Source organism: Lethenteron reissneri, chromosome 22, assembly GCF_015708825.2.
Source record: "Lethenteron reissneri isolate LAM-NWPU_2019-01 chromosome 22, ASM1570882v1, whole genome shotgun sequence".
NCBI classification, from domain to species: domain Eukaryota; kingdom Metazoa; phylum Chordata; class Hyperoartia; order Petromyzontiformes; family Petromyzontidae; genus Lethenteron; species Lethenteron reissneri.
Genome location: NC_083800.1, coordinates 2,949,946 through 2,965,895, shown reverse-complemented (window position 1 = coordinate 2,965,895; position 15,950 = coordinate 2,949,946). Strand labels below are relative to the sequence as shown.

At 47.0% G+C, this 15,950-nt stretch overlaps 1 protein-coding gene across 4 annotated transcripts in view; it reads right to left on the bottom strand.

Moving 5' to 3' along the window:
• ANKRD55 (ankyrin repeat domain 55) overlaps positions 1-15,375 on the bottom strand; it is a 28,800-nt gene extending 13,425 nt beyond the window's left edge. The window contains exons 1-4 of one of the 4 annotated variants that reach the window (XM_061556331.1): positions 15,249-15,375; positions 11,556-11,678; positions 7,962-8,212; positions 6,986-7,095 (exon numbers count right to left, since the gene is read on the bottom strand). In XM_061556331.1, coding sequence (XP_061412315.1) covers positions 6,986-7,095; positions 7,962-8,078 — 227 coding nt within the window. In that variant the 5' untranslated portion in view covers positions 8,079-8,212; positions 11,556-11,678; positions 15,249-15,375. Of the gene's footprint in view, positions 1-6,985; positions 7,096-7,961; positions 8,213-11,555; positions 11,679-15,221 lie in introns of all 4 variants that reach the window. The other 3 variants (XM_061556332.1, XM_061556330.1, XM_061556329.1) reach the window with 3 other exon arrangements.
• Positions 15,376-15,950: the final 575 nt, after the last annotated feature.

Genomic DNA, 15,950 nt, shown 5'->3' with positions numbered 1-15,950 from the left:
CTCTCTCTCTCTCCTTGTGGTCGCGTCGATTTTTCTCCGGGTCCCTCCGGTTTATCCCTCCACATTTAGATGCGTTGCGTTTAGAGTATTTGGCTGCTATAAAATATCCACACGATGATAAGCCACTTGGTTGAGCTGTCATCTGAAAAAGAGCTACAAAGGTTACCTAGCAAAACATTTTAAAAAATGTTTATCGATCTTCTTGGTTCTTTCGGTAAAGTCACGTAGGAAGGAAATAATAAAAGAATAAAAATAAAACATAATAAAATTCTCACGACGTTTCGGCCACAATGCAAGCAGCCGTCCTCAGGTGAAGAACAGGTCTGTCGGGAAGACAGCGTCTGAATGATTGTCTTTCGAACAGACCTGTTCTTCACCTGAGGACGGCTGCTTGCGTTGTGGCCGAAACGTCGTGAGAATTATTTTATTATGTTTTATTTTTATTATTATATTATTTCCCTTTTACGTGACTTTACCGAAAGAACAAAGAAGATGAATCCCTGCAGTCACGAAAGCTTTAAATCGAAATTTAATGTTTATCGAGTTTAGTTTATTGCAGGAAGATCAGCGGAAATTGCGGCACGCTTTGTCCGTGCAAACTGTCTCAGTGGCGAGCATATTGACCGCTGGGATTAACCTTTACTCCATCCCAGCAACACAGCCCTGTGCCGTTGGAGAATTGCCTGTGAGGAGGCCAGGGATTAATTAATTGTAATTGTCTTCTCTGGCCAGCCAGGGTATTCACCGAGGACCACGGCAAGCAGAAATAATTTTGAAAAAACCTACGCACACATCTGGGCCGCAGGGGCAAAAACATAAATTCCGCAAATTGAAATCGCGAGGGCCGTTGATGTAATACAATTGCGTGACTTGCTTGACTCAAGGTGGTGGTGGTGGTGGTGGGGGCGTGTGCGAGGCAAAGCCACACGTGAAGGGATAAATAGAGCAAGGACCACAAATGTAACGGATAAATAAATAAAGCCCGTGAGATGTGAGGGTGCGCGATCTGCATCAACAAGGAGCCAGCACGTTGCCAGGGCGACCGAATCCCACGATGAGAGGGTAGCAACCGCTGCCTTGGAGAGAAAAAAAGTCAGATGGCATTGTGATAGCACGCACGCACGCACTGTGAAGAAGACGCCTTCTCGTTTCGATGTCTTTGGATACACGGCGTTACCACGGCTCCCGTATGGTACCGTGGAAGATGCGGCTCTTGCGCTCCGTTAAAAGTGGCCCCCTTTTTTGTAACATGCGTGTTACCGCCGTTTAAACTGAAGCCCTAAAAGCTGAGAAGGTGAAACAGCGAGGAATCCAACGGCGTGACAATTTGTTTTTTTTACAAATGCAGGTTTTTTTTTGGTCCCTATGTATTTTTCATTTTTATTTTATAAATTCGTAGATTGCAAATGCTTTATTGAGATTATTTTAGCTACTTCTAAAGTGAACTGGCAATTTCTAATCTAAAGCTCAAGAAAAAATAATAATTTTACAAAAATCTTTAATTGTTTGTGAGGGACACAGAAGATCTCAATGTTTTGACTGAGTGTCCTGCATTAGGCAATCTTGATTATTTATTGAGGAAATATTATTATCTCCAGTTGGCAAAAGCGTCTCTCTTTGTTTTCAGTGACAGTAAAACACCCTGTCGTGAATTTTAATTAACAACCTGCTGTTCATAAAAAAAAATGTTTGACTTGCCGGTTTAATGTGTTCCAATATTTCTGAATGTGAGAAATTGAATATTTTGTGTCCTTTTAAAAGCCATCTCAAAAACGACTGCTTCATGACAATGTCATCAACGACTGTTGTGAGCACGACATCTTAAAATACGGCCACTAAATGAAACTGTACGCTAACTCGGTAGTAAAAAAACAACACGTCGCTAACCCAATTCGAAAACTGCGTATAAATCTGTTAGAATTGGTGCACGTTTGAAAAACAAATAAACCACGCCGTTGACATATACATATTCCGATGTGCGGAAAACTACGCAGCAGATGAATAATGAATAGGCAAACCGTTGGGTCGAGCAGCCGCCACTACGAAGACAAAGGTTAAAGGTCACGGGCGTAGTCAACAGCAGCGTGTTCACGGTATCCATCGACGGGCGGCCCGCAGCTAATTTGGGAGTTCCTAGAAAAGGCCGGGAGGGTTTCTGGGAATCTATTTAACCACGGTGACCCGCGCTCACGTAAGAGGAGGCCTTGCGCATGATACGCGACGTCCTCCAGTCCATTTGCATGCAAATTATTTAGCACTCACTCTGTAATCACGCGGAGAAGCTTTCACCAAACGCGTGCTGTGCCGCCGCTCTTACCGGCAAAATATTTTTCACGCGCCAAGGTATTGTTGGATGCCCATTTTTTTGTTGTTACAGTTTTTTTTTTGCTTAAAATATTTTTTAAATCATCGGGCTTGGCATCAGCTCCAAGATGCAAACAAAAATCTGCACGGCGATGTGCGGGGTGTATGTTGGTGTTTTATCGTTATTATTTTGTTGTACAATTCATTTTTTTTTATTTGATAAACTGGTCTCTATCATAGGAATGTGGAATTTCCTGATGAGGGCCACCCGCAGAACAAAACTGCGTAAGGACGCAACTTAGACGTGCGTTGTTTTTGGGCACGCGAACATTTAGGTGCATACTTGTACAATTATTTGAGGAGTCTGCCGCGGTTTAACGGTCAGCAAACTGAAGTGACAATCTGGAGGTCACCGGTTTGATTCAATCTCCTGGCAATGCAGTTGAAAAAATGGTGCAATATTCTTTATTCCACCTTCCCCGCCTCGCCTCTGTCCACCCAGCGGTGTAAGTGGGTTCACCGCAAGCAGATTGCGCGTGGGTTACTCCCACCGCTTCCAAGGCATCTGGCCAATGTGGAAGAGTAGACCAAATACCCAGTTAGAGAGCTTCTCTAAGAGCCCCTTCAAGTGGAGGCCCCCGTCTCAGCAGTGGTGAGAGAAAGTCATTTTCAGAATTGTTCTGTTGTCAAACCTACCGACGGTGAAAAAAAATAACAAGTCACCAAACGGTATTGCTGTTAATTGATGGGGGACTTCTCCTTCTCAAAAATCTACTTAATTGGCTCCGACATGTATAAATAAACAGGCGAGCGAAGAAGCAATTTAACAATGCTGCGTGCACATCTCTCGGCACGGTTAATGTTTTTGCCACTCTCTTTCACCCCCCCACCCCCCGACCAAAGCGTCGCTATAAAAAACGATAATGAAAGGTGAGGCCACTGAAGGTGAGCGCAAATTGCCTCCAGAGCATCGCGGCAAATTCCCTACGCAGTCGCGCCTGCTGCACACACACACAGCGCTCTCGTCCTATTGCACACACACAGCCCGCTTGTCCAAGGCGCTGCTGGACGAGGGCGTCGTCCCTACACCCTGCGGGTGGCGAGGAGGGTTATTTGGGCCGTACTTTACCGCGCCGTGGAAGAGTAGGCCAAATCCCCTTTCGAAACGGTCGCCTTCGCATTTATCGGGACCTCAATAACCTCCCTCGTCATCGCTTGAAGTCACGCGGAGCTCTTTTGGACCCGTGTGCTTAACCTTAACCAATACGAATTTAACCCCAACGTAGCTTGGAAGGCTGAATGGAGTTCAAAAGAATTCACAAACAACGCAAAAGCTCCCAAGCTTTGATCTTCCACGAAGCGCATGGTCCACCCGAAACCACATCCACCACACAAACCATGGCAGACGCAGATACAAATGGAAAATTATAAACTCTCCAGGAGTGTGCGACTGTGGTCAGACCGTACAACGTATAACGACGCAATGCTCCGATCCACAAATACGAAGGAAACATCACAGCTCCTGAAGCGGTTGTCCGGTTTGACCACCTCAATGTGAAATTGAAGTTGTCGCCCTGCATCTACAACAGCAGCCGTACGAAAGAAGAAGACCGCGCCGGTCAGTGCGGCTTGCTGAAGCTGGTAAGCGGGACGGTGGGGAGTGCAGAAAAATAATGAAATCTGCAACACCGCCCTCTGCTGCCCATAACACCTACAACGCCTGTGTGCGTACATGGAGGTCGCCAGCCATGCTCATCCTGCTTAGCTTACGAGGTCCGACGGAATGGGACGTGTTCCAGGTGATTTGCTCACAGGCGCCGCCACACCTTTAAATGATAAGTCGATATATATAACGCTAATTGTCTGCCCGTAATGTGTTGTTGTTAAATGTTTTGAAAGTGAAGGCTGTATCAGCAGGCGTGATTCTTGAGACGCTTCAGCGCCCTGGGTGTGATCTGAGACTCGAACATTTGACCGTGCGTGAAACAGGCACAATTCCCTGGGGTCCTCGAGCCAAGAAATTACCACGGTGCTGTGCCCTCAGACACTCAGATTAAGCGGCTTTATTTTTAAATGCCAAGATGACTATTAGAGCGGCAGTGAATTCACACATGATTTTCTTGTAAGCGTTAGGCTTTCGTTTTCTGAACGCGGTTCCCAACCCCGACATAACTTGCGCAAGTGGGTAGCAATTTAATAATATTTTTTTTGTTTACAGATAAGTTTGATGTGGTGTGGGGGGGGGGGGAATTGCGGGAAATTAAATATCCGATACAATGCAATTGGGGCATCACGGGGACAAAAGTGAATTTTTTAATGTTTTGTTTATCAAGTAAAATCCCAGTAAACATGCAACACTGGGCCAATATTGGTATGGGCATGCGATTGGAACCGTTGGGCCAAAGTTCGGCGCAACGTTGGGGCAACGTTGGCCCAAAATTCCCTGTTTTACAGGGGGTGCAATTTTAATCACACTACGGTAATTGTGTGGCTACACAAGGTGGCAAAGTTGCAAAAGATACGCGTGAAGATCAAGATGTCATCGTAGCCAATGCCGTTGTATCTATGGGACTTTTTTGCAACGAGCGTTCTCAATTCCCACTGTATACGTCTCCAGGTGCCTCCAGCGCCTGTTGATAATTCGTAGAAATGGGCAGTGTGTGAATTAACGTGGGCTTAGTCTTTTTAAAAGAGGTGCCTCCAGTCAAGGTTTTACAGTACTGTATCAATTGCTGGTCTGAATAGGTGAAATTTTCACAATGCTAAATTCATCCCCCTGTGGCTGAATACATGCTGCCTATGGTGATAGCCCTGAAGGAAGTGCACTTAATGGAAAATGTAATATTCCTAGAAGCTTAAAGAAACATCTGAGCCACCAAATCCCCTTTCATCGTCCTCACACAAAGTGTCTTTGTCTATAGTTTTGATGGATTTGCTTTAAGCAAAGTAGCAGATCCGTGGTACAACAGAATACACAAAAAAATGGATCCTAATTATCCAACCATATAAACGATGAAACTGTGAAAAAAATACATTCTTTCAGCTGTAGCATGACTCTTACCGAAATAGATTTAAATTTACACGGCGGCTTTGTGCCACCGGACCAGTCTTGGACACCATGCCGGGATGTGAGGCCAAGGCTGAAGTCGAGAGTGAAATAGACACAAGGCAAAGCCGAGGCCTACAGGCTGGAAGCATTTTATGTTGAGGCCAAGACTGTGTCAAGGCCGCTCGCAATGTGCGATGTCATCGGCTTGGTCAACAAAAGTGTATCCTTTAGTCGCTTGTTTAATCGCCAATTGTTTGGCAATCTCCCGATAAATTTGGCTGGCTTTCTCAAGGCTAAGTCCCTAGTAGCAACACAACTTCATACTAAAGTTTTGTGTTTATTGGACAATTCTAGATTTGAAGTTTTCGTGACTGCAAGGGTCCATACTCTTTGTTTTTTTCGGTAAAGTCACGTAGGTAAAAAAGAAACTAAAAGTTAATGAAATCACGACGTTTCGGAGGCAACACAAGCTTCCGTCTTCAGGTGGCACCGTCACAGCAAAATTACTGTACCTTTTATTGGACAATCTTTACGAGAGGTGCTGTTACTACACCCCCCCTCCCCCCACTACATGTGACGAGTCTGGAACACTCAAGTCTTCCAAGGACACCCAAGGCCGCATCTTGGAGGCCAAGTTCAAGGATGAGAGCAGAGACAATGTCCCCCAGCTGGCCTTGAAGCCCAAGGGCTGGTCTGGAGTACCAAAGAATGCAGCTGATGTACATTAAGCCTGACCATTTTTCTTTACACTCTTATGTATGGGTATAATGTTTTAAGCCTCTTTTTATTTGTACATTCACATTCACAGCCCAAGGCATCGTCATGGCGCATCCCATCTCCAGCGCCTGCTGAAAGCGGGGGCATGTTCCTTGCGCTGGGCTTAATTTCTCACTTAATATTCTCAGGCTCACTAGTAGACTGGGGTAGGCAGTACATAACTAATATCCACAGCTATGGCTGCAGGGTTTTGGTAGTACATGTTGTTTATGCCATTTATTGTGAAAATTCCGTCACAGTTCCTATGATCACTGTTTCATTGCTTTCATGGCTTTATTTTGGTGATTTCGAAAAGTGTATTGGTTTAGCCATGTGTGTTTGTTGTAGTACAGAGTTAGACTGATGGCCTTAATCTAAGTTGTCTTGTGGTTGTTGTTGGTTGTTTGACTTGCATCCCACTGGGATTTTTGCACATTTTTGTGTACGGTGTTTTTTCTGCAATATTTTGCTGTCTTTTCTTGGATTTTCTGTTTGCACTCAGTCATTTTAAGATGTTTTTTGTTCATGTTTTTGTTTTTTGTTTGTTGCGGTTGCACCCGATTCAAGAGCCGAATGGCTCACAGGGCTATACCTAATTAATGAACTTGAACTTGAACTTGAGAGGCATACGAGATTGTAACTCGCTGACCCCGTGCCCATAACTGGAGATCCGTGATGAAAGAGCTTCACAGCTCATCGGATTCCTCTTAAATAAAGATTTCTGATTTCTGATTAAAAAACAAATCTGAGATGTGATGAGCCGGGTGTGGAGATATTTTCCAGGTCGCCAAAATCCAGACGGATCCCGGCTGAAATTAATCGCTGCCCCCCCCCCCCCCTTCCCGACTCCTCACGCTGCGCAGAGGGCACACGAACCTGACGTCGTTGTGCGCGGTGGCGGCGTGGAGAGGCAGGCGCCCGTTTTTGTCCGGCATGTTTTGCCTGGCGCCGTTGCGCAGGAGAGACAGGCATCCCTCCAGCCAGCCCTGAGCGGCACGCACAGCACAGCAGAGCACGAATCGCAACGATCCCCTCATGGTCGTACAGGACTGTCGGGACAAGTGTTGTTGGCGAGCACCTATTAAGGATGGCACGGCGCACAAAGATGACCAGTGCCGTGCCTGGCCATCTTTCTCTCCCCAGTACTGATGTTTAAGATTTAACATAAAGTGCCTATTTAAGGCTCAGTCAACAAAAGGGAGACCCAGGAACGGTTCAGATAATGGCCCTTTTGTTCATTGTGGCTGAGTAATTGAACTCAGCTCGCCAAGTTCGTAGCACGGTGCGCTAACCACTACGCCACCGCTCCCCACCAAATCCGACCCTGGTAGGATTGAGAGCAGTGTTTCGCATGGGCACTGGTGGTGATTAAATAGTAAAGCGTTGGAATGTGCGTTACAAAGCAGGGGCATCAAAACAAAAACAGTCCTGGACACCCACCACTCTTGATCTGGCCCTGGGCATACCACAGTGGCAAGACGTTAACCACCTCGCCTGGTATGGAGGAGGTCGTGGGCTCGATCCCGACCCTGATGCCTGTTGTATTTTTGGAGTTGGCATGCTCGCCCTGTGGTTCCGTGGATTATTCTCCGGGTCCTCCGGTTTTTCCTTCCACATTTAGAATCCACATACGTTTAGGGTATTTGGCCCGCTATAAATGTCCACGTGGTCGCTTCTGCAAAAAAATACCTACATAGCTCAGTGGTAACCTTATGTGCAAATATAGAAGAAAAAAAATGGTCAATTTTGTTAGCTTTGACACCGCATCCTCACACTACGACCACGTCCCGCCGGCCCACGAATGACCCCTGTAGAACATTGGGCGAGGAGGCAATCCGTGGCGCGCGGGTACCAGGTACGCGGCGAGCGAGAGCGGCGTGCGGCCGCACGCGTCCTGTGTGTTGATGGAGGTGCCCATCTTGAGCAGCAGCTTCACCGTGTCGAGGCGTCGCCCCGACACCGCGTGCATCAGCGGCGTGAAGCCTGCGGAGCGGCAACGGCAGCGGCGGTTGAAGTTCGTCGTCGTTCATCATCGTCGTCGTCCTGAGCCATGATCAATCCACTGCTGGTAGGAAGGCTTTCCCAAGCCGTTGCCATCTCTGACTGTCTCGCAATGTAACAAAGGCAAATACGTAGCCAACCGTGCCAATCGGAGGTGCGGGGGAAGGACAACACACGAAACACAGAAAGCAGTTTGAAAGCTTCATAGGTGCTCCCGTTAGCGAGTAGCACCTATGAAGGCCGGCACAGTAAGCGAGCGGGTGGGCGGCCAGCACCACGCCCGACCGCCTTTATCTCCCCGGTGTCGATGTCTACACGGAGCACCAGGCACTTATTTGAGTCTGAGTCAACCTCGGGGAGACCCAGGACCGGTTCAAATAATCGTCACTGGTGTTGGCCTTGAGCGAGAATCGAACTCGGGTCGCCGGGGATCCGTAGTGCAGCGCGCTAACTGCTGCGCCACCGCTCTCCCACAATGCAATGTAACGGTCCACTTGGCACCTCCGCACAAGCCGATCTTCTCGCGACATCTCCACTTCCCTCGGCTGCCACTTCGTCATTCGTCCTCAACCAATGGGCATCGTCCATTTGAGCGGCCTGTCTTACCCAACAATCAATCTCCTATGACGTGCGTGCATTCTCCGATCCACGTGTTCCACGTTGTGTGTCTCTCTCTACCTTGGGTAACATTGAGAGGTTAGTGACCAATACTCATGACGTTCACTGGTTTTTTAAATGTAGGTGCGATATCTCAGCTTTTTTTAAAGATTAACACGTATTCGCATAAGTTGAGGAGCTTACCATTTTTCAAAGCATATTTTTTCAAATATTTAATTGTAACAACTGCGCACCCTGTGCTGTGATCAACGTGTTATGTTTACAGTATCTCTGCTTGGATGGCGTTCATCACATGTAGCGTATTTCAACTTAAAACATGCTTACTCTGCACGCAATGTATTGATTTGACGATATGAAAAGGAGGTATCGTTTTTTTTCCTGTCTGTTTTTTTTAGTAAACCCATTTCATCTTTCAATATTTTTTTGTACCGAATAACTGACACCGACTGGAACGAAAAAGTGAATCAGCAACCGAGTACAGTAATTCTTCACTTATGAAAGAGTCGATTTATCGCTATTTCCCATTCACCGGGTCCTTAAATGCATTTATAGGAAAATCTAATCTACACTCATGTTGGGGAGGGCCTTGTTTATAGGAGGAGGCCCCTTTTCTACGAATAGTTGAAGGTTTATCGCGAAACATTGAACGATGCATTTGTATGCACGGGGCTGCGCAGACACGCTGAGGCTGTGACTGATGTAAGCCGAACGGACACTAACGTTACGTATATTTAATTTATTGCCAAAATTTAAAATGCAATGCGGCATGTGACTTGAGGGTGGATTTCTAATATTTCTTGACGGTGTTTTTTTGCTGTAATATTTTTTACACAAAATACTATTGAATAGTCAATGCGTGCGAATAGATACATTTCTGAACGGATGATGTTGAAAAAGATAATGGCTTGGAAAACAATTCATGAGATTGTGTAGGATTAATCTTTGAAAGGAGACAGCATTTTCTATTTACCCTATTGATTTCCCTAAGTTTGTTTTGCTCGAATAAACGGCATTTATTTGATAACAAAATGTTTCCAGTTATTTATGTCCCTTTTTGGCATCACCACATGATCCGCGTGTCTGATGATTGCAGCTCTGCTGATGTGGGATTTCAAATGCCACATCAAGAGAGTGGTGAATCATTTCATGGTTGTGTCATTCAAAGCCCTGTGGTCGCCGTTGTATAAATACGCATGGCTCTCACATTTGCTTCGGTGATACGTGACTCCATTCCAATCATTCGGTTGAAGTCGAGTGGCATGTGTCAGTATGCATACCGCCAACAGGTATCACACTGACAAATGTAGGTGTAGCGCCAGGATATAGATAAGGTAAGCACTCTGTTTAATATACATTTGGAACGCACTAAAATACCATGAGGTCGAATATAATGTTTATATTTAATGCAATTGAATACCGTGACGTATTTATTTTTTGCTGCTCATACCAACATCTTTTTCAAACCACTTTAAACACCGATATGCAACTAAAACTTTTTCCTAGGCTTCCCTTGCAAGAGGCGACTCTCATCGCATCTAAATAGTGGCTCTTATTCGTAATATAGGTTTTTGGGTCAGATCGCGTTATTTATAAATGTGTCGTAACCCTCCACCACCCGACACGGCCAAACAGTAAAAAATGTGTCACGTTTTTCAAAGGACAAAATAAATCACTTCTTAGCCCACCGGTGTGTTGAAGAGAGAATCAACACCGGTGGGCTAAAGAAGTGAATTATTTTGTCCTTTGAAAAACGTGACACATTTTTTACTGTTTGGCCGTGTCGGGCGGTGGAGGGTTACGACACATTTATAAATAACGCGATCTGACCCAAAAACCTATATTATGAATAATATTGGTCGCGAAAGCCTACGTGTTAAAGTGGCTCTTATTGATGACGCTAAGTGAATAACTGGCATGTCGTGATCCACTAATCACCCATCCCCTGCCCTCCCCGCCCACCAAACAATTTGATGAATTGTCACGATGCAGGGATTGCATTTCGACTTCAGAAACAATGCCTCTGTTGTCTAAGTTTGACCGTCTTCTTTATATATCGTTTCTAATTTCTCTTGTTTCGCTGGTGAAAAACAAACCTCGTTCTCTTCATTAATGTGAAGTAAAGATACCCACGTCGCATTTCATTTGCATCGATATTAAAGCATCAATTCTCACGCGTGTGATTTGATGTGCGCGTTACGACCGCAGTGAGTGTCATCTACGAATGGGTACATTATTAAATGCCTAATTCACGCAGGATATGTGTTAAACGTGGACGGGTGACTCAGAGGTCAAGTACTTGAGCTGGACCCACTGAAAACCTGGGTTCGAATACCGCGATGAACCCGATTCTCAAGCGCCGTGAGTGAATGGTTCCAGCCTCGTCGAACGATGACTGCACAAAAAAAACGCGACATTAGGTTTGGTTCGACGCTTAATTTGGCTAAAGACCTCCTCTGAGCATTCCAAATGTCTGTTTGAGTGTCACGTGAAGGATATCAGTCACGGTGGCAGCGCATGTGGGAGATGGCTTGATGCCAAACGTGTGGACCGGCGGTAACTTGAAGTCGATCTCAGAGGCAGATCCGTGATATCCACGTCCCGATGGATACCTCGTCTCACGGCATGATGTCGATCACGCAAATCAGGTTTGAACATGGGAAAGACACAAGCAAATTTTTACAAAAAAATATATTTTTGATCAACGCGATTTTCTGTATCCCGCTACCGGAACTTTTCGCCGTGGTATATCGGGCCAGCGTTAATTTGTAATAAAAAAAAATTCTTGCGTTTTCTTTCAAATGAGGAAAGTGTGACCGAGCGGCGTTACCCTCATTGTCGCAGCACTCGAGGATGGACGGGTCGTCGCGGATGCTCGCCGTCAGCGTGTTGTTGTCGCCCATGGCCGCCGCCTGGTACACAATGGCCAGGTCCGTCTCTTCTGACACGTCTCCTGGTGGAGGCAAAGACGGTGGCAGCATTCCCAGATAAAACCCACAATAGTGGCTTTGTCGCGCGTGCGGTGGATTTTCGATTCTCAGCGCTCACCACAAGACGATGCGGCTCCTCAACGACGGAGAACGATATCCATCATTCGCAATCATCATCATCATCGTGTCATGATCAATCAATTGCTGGATGAAGCAGAGCCGAATGAAAAGTGCCTGCAGGCATGGGCATGCTTCCTGCTTCTGAACCAAACTGTGGTTATAACCTTTCTTGACTGGTGACACCCTCACGTATATCGCGTTTTTAACACGTGAATGCATCGAATTCACCACTGTATTGTATTTAGTCCTGGCGATTATGGGTCCGTGCATGCTGGTTTTTGTTTTGTTTCATTAGGCTGTGTATGGGATGACGGGGCCTCCGCAGGCTATCACTATCACCCACCGTCCTACCAATGTAGAAATCCATCTGGCACCCTGCAAGTGAGGCGATCAATCGCTCTATCTCTGCTATAGACCTCCTCTCGGGCTAATTCCTCTATTTGTCTACCACTTTGACGTTAGCCTTCATTGACTGCTGGCCATTATTCCTTCTCGTCACATGTCCTGCCCAAGCCTGTTGATTTTTCTTAACAGTCAAAATTATGCCTTTAACCAGTGTACGTTCTGATAACCCACGTGTCCCTCTTTCTGTCTCTCAGTGTTATTCCAAGTACAATACAGCGCCGTGTCTCTCCGTGGTCCATGGAGAATGGTAACTGTAACCAACGCTGACGAAGGTGTAGAGCGTCGCGACGCTAAGATTTGAGGGACTTTTGCCGTCGCTTTCACCACAGCGGTGGCGTGCCGTGGAAGGCATGGGCCCAGATCGAAATTGACATCGGGGAGGAGGGGGCCGTGTACAATTTCCCCCCAATTCGTAGCCCAGTGCCTGAGCCCCTGCTGCGGTCCATGGGCACCCCTGTGCAGTTGCACCGCCTGCACACACTTCCATAGCCAGGCCGCTGCTTCAGAGCCTCTGCCCAGAGACTCTGAAGCAGCCTCTGGGCAGTCTCTGGGCAGAGACCGTGGCTTCCGCTGCTCCACACGCGAAGAGTTTCCTCTGACCCTCCCCGAAGAAACAAAGGTCACCCAAGCTCCCCACGCAAGCCAGGATCTGCCTCAAAGGGCTACCCAGATGTCCCTCTAAAAGCGCCCGATCTACAAAGGCGTTTTCAAGGCAACTGTCAACAGCTAATTGTTACCCACAACGCCGGGGAAGTTGTGCCTCGAAAATTTATAGAAGACGGTGGGCCATCCAACTGTTGCCGGCGAAAATTGATTGCAGGCAATAATTGCCATAAATTGCCCTGGTGTAGATGAATTCCCTTCATATAAAATTCAAACATCTCGTTCTGATACTTAAAAAAAAATATCCCACTCTCCTGTCTTGTCCATCCCTTCCAATAAAAAAGTAAACAACCCTTTGTGAATCTCCTCCTGGATGGCGACCTCCCCACACCTGTCGGTCAGGTGGGTTTGACCATACTTCACCGCGCTCGTTAGTGGGTTGATGAAGGCGTTGATTGGGGGGGGGGGCTGGTTCAGGTATCACCTCTCGTGTTAACTGTGGCCAAGAATCACACTCAGAACATTCCTTCCCCCCGCACCTTCGATTAGCACGGTTGGCTACGTACGGTGCGGATGTAAGTACAACATGCATGCATACATATGAACATATATAACTTAAGACTGACCTATTTGACATTCCAAATAATACTGTACTAATACAGTACTCACAATAATGCCCTTTATTTGCCTAGGGACATCCTCAATGGGTCTTAATATTATTGTTCAACAGGGTCCTACTTTTGGACGACTCGCCAATTCCAACAACGAGTTGTTTGGCTTTGCGCGGCACACAAACTGGAGTCCGGTACCTGCAGAAAACCCAAAGATAAAATGCAAGAATCCATCGCTGTACTTCCACATCCTGTCCACCTTCCACCTGCCCTAACCACTGCAGCGTATCGTGCACGACCCTCTGGCTCCCCGCACACTCGCGTCTTAATGTGCCTGGAACACGATCCTTAACGCGAGGTTGTAGCGTTAATATTCCCCCAACGCCTTCTCGCCCTAACACCAGATCACTGTTCCGCGCGCAGTCAGTGGAAACTCCCACAGGGAAGAGGCGCGCACAGAAGCGGCGGTGGTGCGGACGGACAGCTGGCAAACAACTCCTCAACCTCACGTCCTGTCAATAGCACCACCCTAAATGAGAAAATACATTATATATATTATTTCGACGTTCCGGGCAATGGCCCTTTTTCCTGGATATGCGCGGCCACACCCCCTGTATCAGTGATATAACTGTTACAATGTTTTCTACTGACTCGATGCCATGTAACAATAAGCCAGGTCAGTTTGAATATCTTATATAACCACACGACACACTTGGTGCGCCGTGTCATCATTAATAGGTGCTCGCTAACAACGCTTGCTACGACAGTCAAGACAGCCACACCGGGGGGGGGGGTCTTTGTGTCCCCAGTGCTGACGTTTCCACACCGCACCAGGTGCTCATTTAAGGCTGGGTCGACCTAGGGGAGTCCCACAACCGGCCCAATTATCACTCGCCCTCTGATGTCCACACGCACATGTATACGTAGCATGTATACAACACGAAACTGACCGTAACAACGGTACTTAATACGCATGCATCCACTCACGTGGATGTCTGTACCTCTGTGGGCTCTAGAGGGTGTTCATATCACCGTGAGCATCAATAGGCGCTCACCTTGTTTGTAAGACATCAATATAATGAATGATTAATATCGTAACGTATTAGGCAAAACACAATCAACCGTGACATTAAAAACGTGGCCGCTGTATTTGCACGTTTCCAAACGGTGCGTGCATTTTCCGAACGTATTAAATATGCACGCCGCTATTTAATGAACACATGTCCACCGACTCAATACATACACCGATCTCGATCGCGTTTAAAATTACCGGCACACACACACGCACGGGCCGTCCCAGCGCCTCCCTGGTTATTAATCTGTGCCTCGAATGCCCCACATTGTTGGGTTGGTTTGAAGATCATTATTATTGTATTCATGCGCAACACACGTAAATGTCAAAGCAATCATGCTCGCCTGTGCGTGCTGGTCCATACATAAGCATATCTCCTATACATAGCACGCGACTGTGATGCCACTCTCTGCATATTGCATTGCATCGGCTCATTCGTGCATGTGGACGCGGGCACTGACTGCCCTTCGCTGCATATAACCTGGCAGCGGCATTTTCACAATCACAGGACACACAATCGCACTGCACAGCAGCGCGCAGGCGCTACGGGTACAGGCAGACACTGCCAACAATTATTGAGTAGCACATGCAGTGCCCAAATCTGCATATTGTACCGGGCGCTCGCACGCGGAATGCAATTCACTAACGGGTCATCTGCAAGCACCGCGTGCACATGCAGAGTCTATTACGTGCTTCCAATTCACCATTGTAAGCAATGCGCATCGTGATATTATAGCATATAACATAGTACACACCGTTATAAGTGTTGTATTGGTGGCTACCTTTGTGGTCCATGAAAGCTGACGATCGGCTGAAGTCCATGACGAAGCCACATGACACTGGCTTGTGCATGCGAGACACGGGGAGGAGGAGGAGAAAGGAGGAGGAGGAGGTGGTGGTGGTCAGGTGGTGGGGTGGGGGTTGTTGTGGAAGGATGGATGGAGTGGGTTTGGAGGTGGAGTTTCCAATGGCTCGGAGAATCCGTTGAGCGCACGGAGAGGGGGTGGTGAATGTCTCTGTGTGTGTCTGTGTGTGTGTCTCTGTGTGTGTGTGTCTGTGTGTGTGTATCTGTGTGTGTCTCTGTGTGTGTGTCTGTGTGTGTCTCTGTGTGTGTGTCTGTGTTTCTGTGTGTGTGTCCGTGTGTGTGTGTCTCTCTGTGTGTGTATCTCTGTGTGTGTGTCTCTGTGTGTGTCTCTGTGTGTGTCTGTGCGTGTGTCTCTTGTGTGTGTGTCTGTGTGTGTCTCTGTGTGTGTGTCTGTGTGTGTGTCTCTGTGTGCGTGTGTCTCTGCGTGTGTCTCTGTGTGTGTCTGTGTGTGTATTTGTTGTTGTTGTATCTGTGTGTGTGTGTCTGTGTGTGTGTCTCTGTGTGTGTGTTTCTGTGTGTGTGTCTGTGTGTGTCTCTGTGTGTGTCTCTGTGTGTGTCTCTGTGTGTGTCTGTGTGTGTCTCTCTGTGTGTGTCTGTGTGTGTCTGTGTGTGTGTGTGT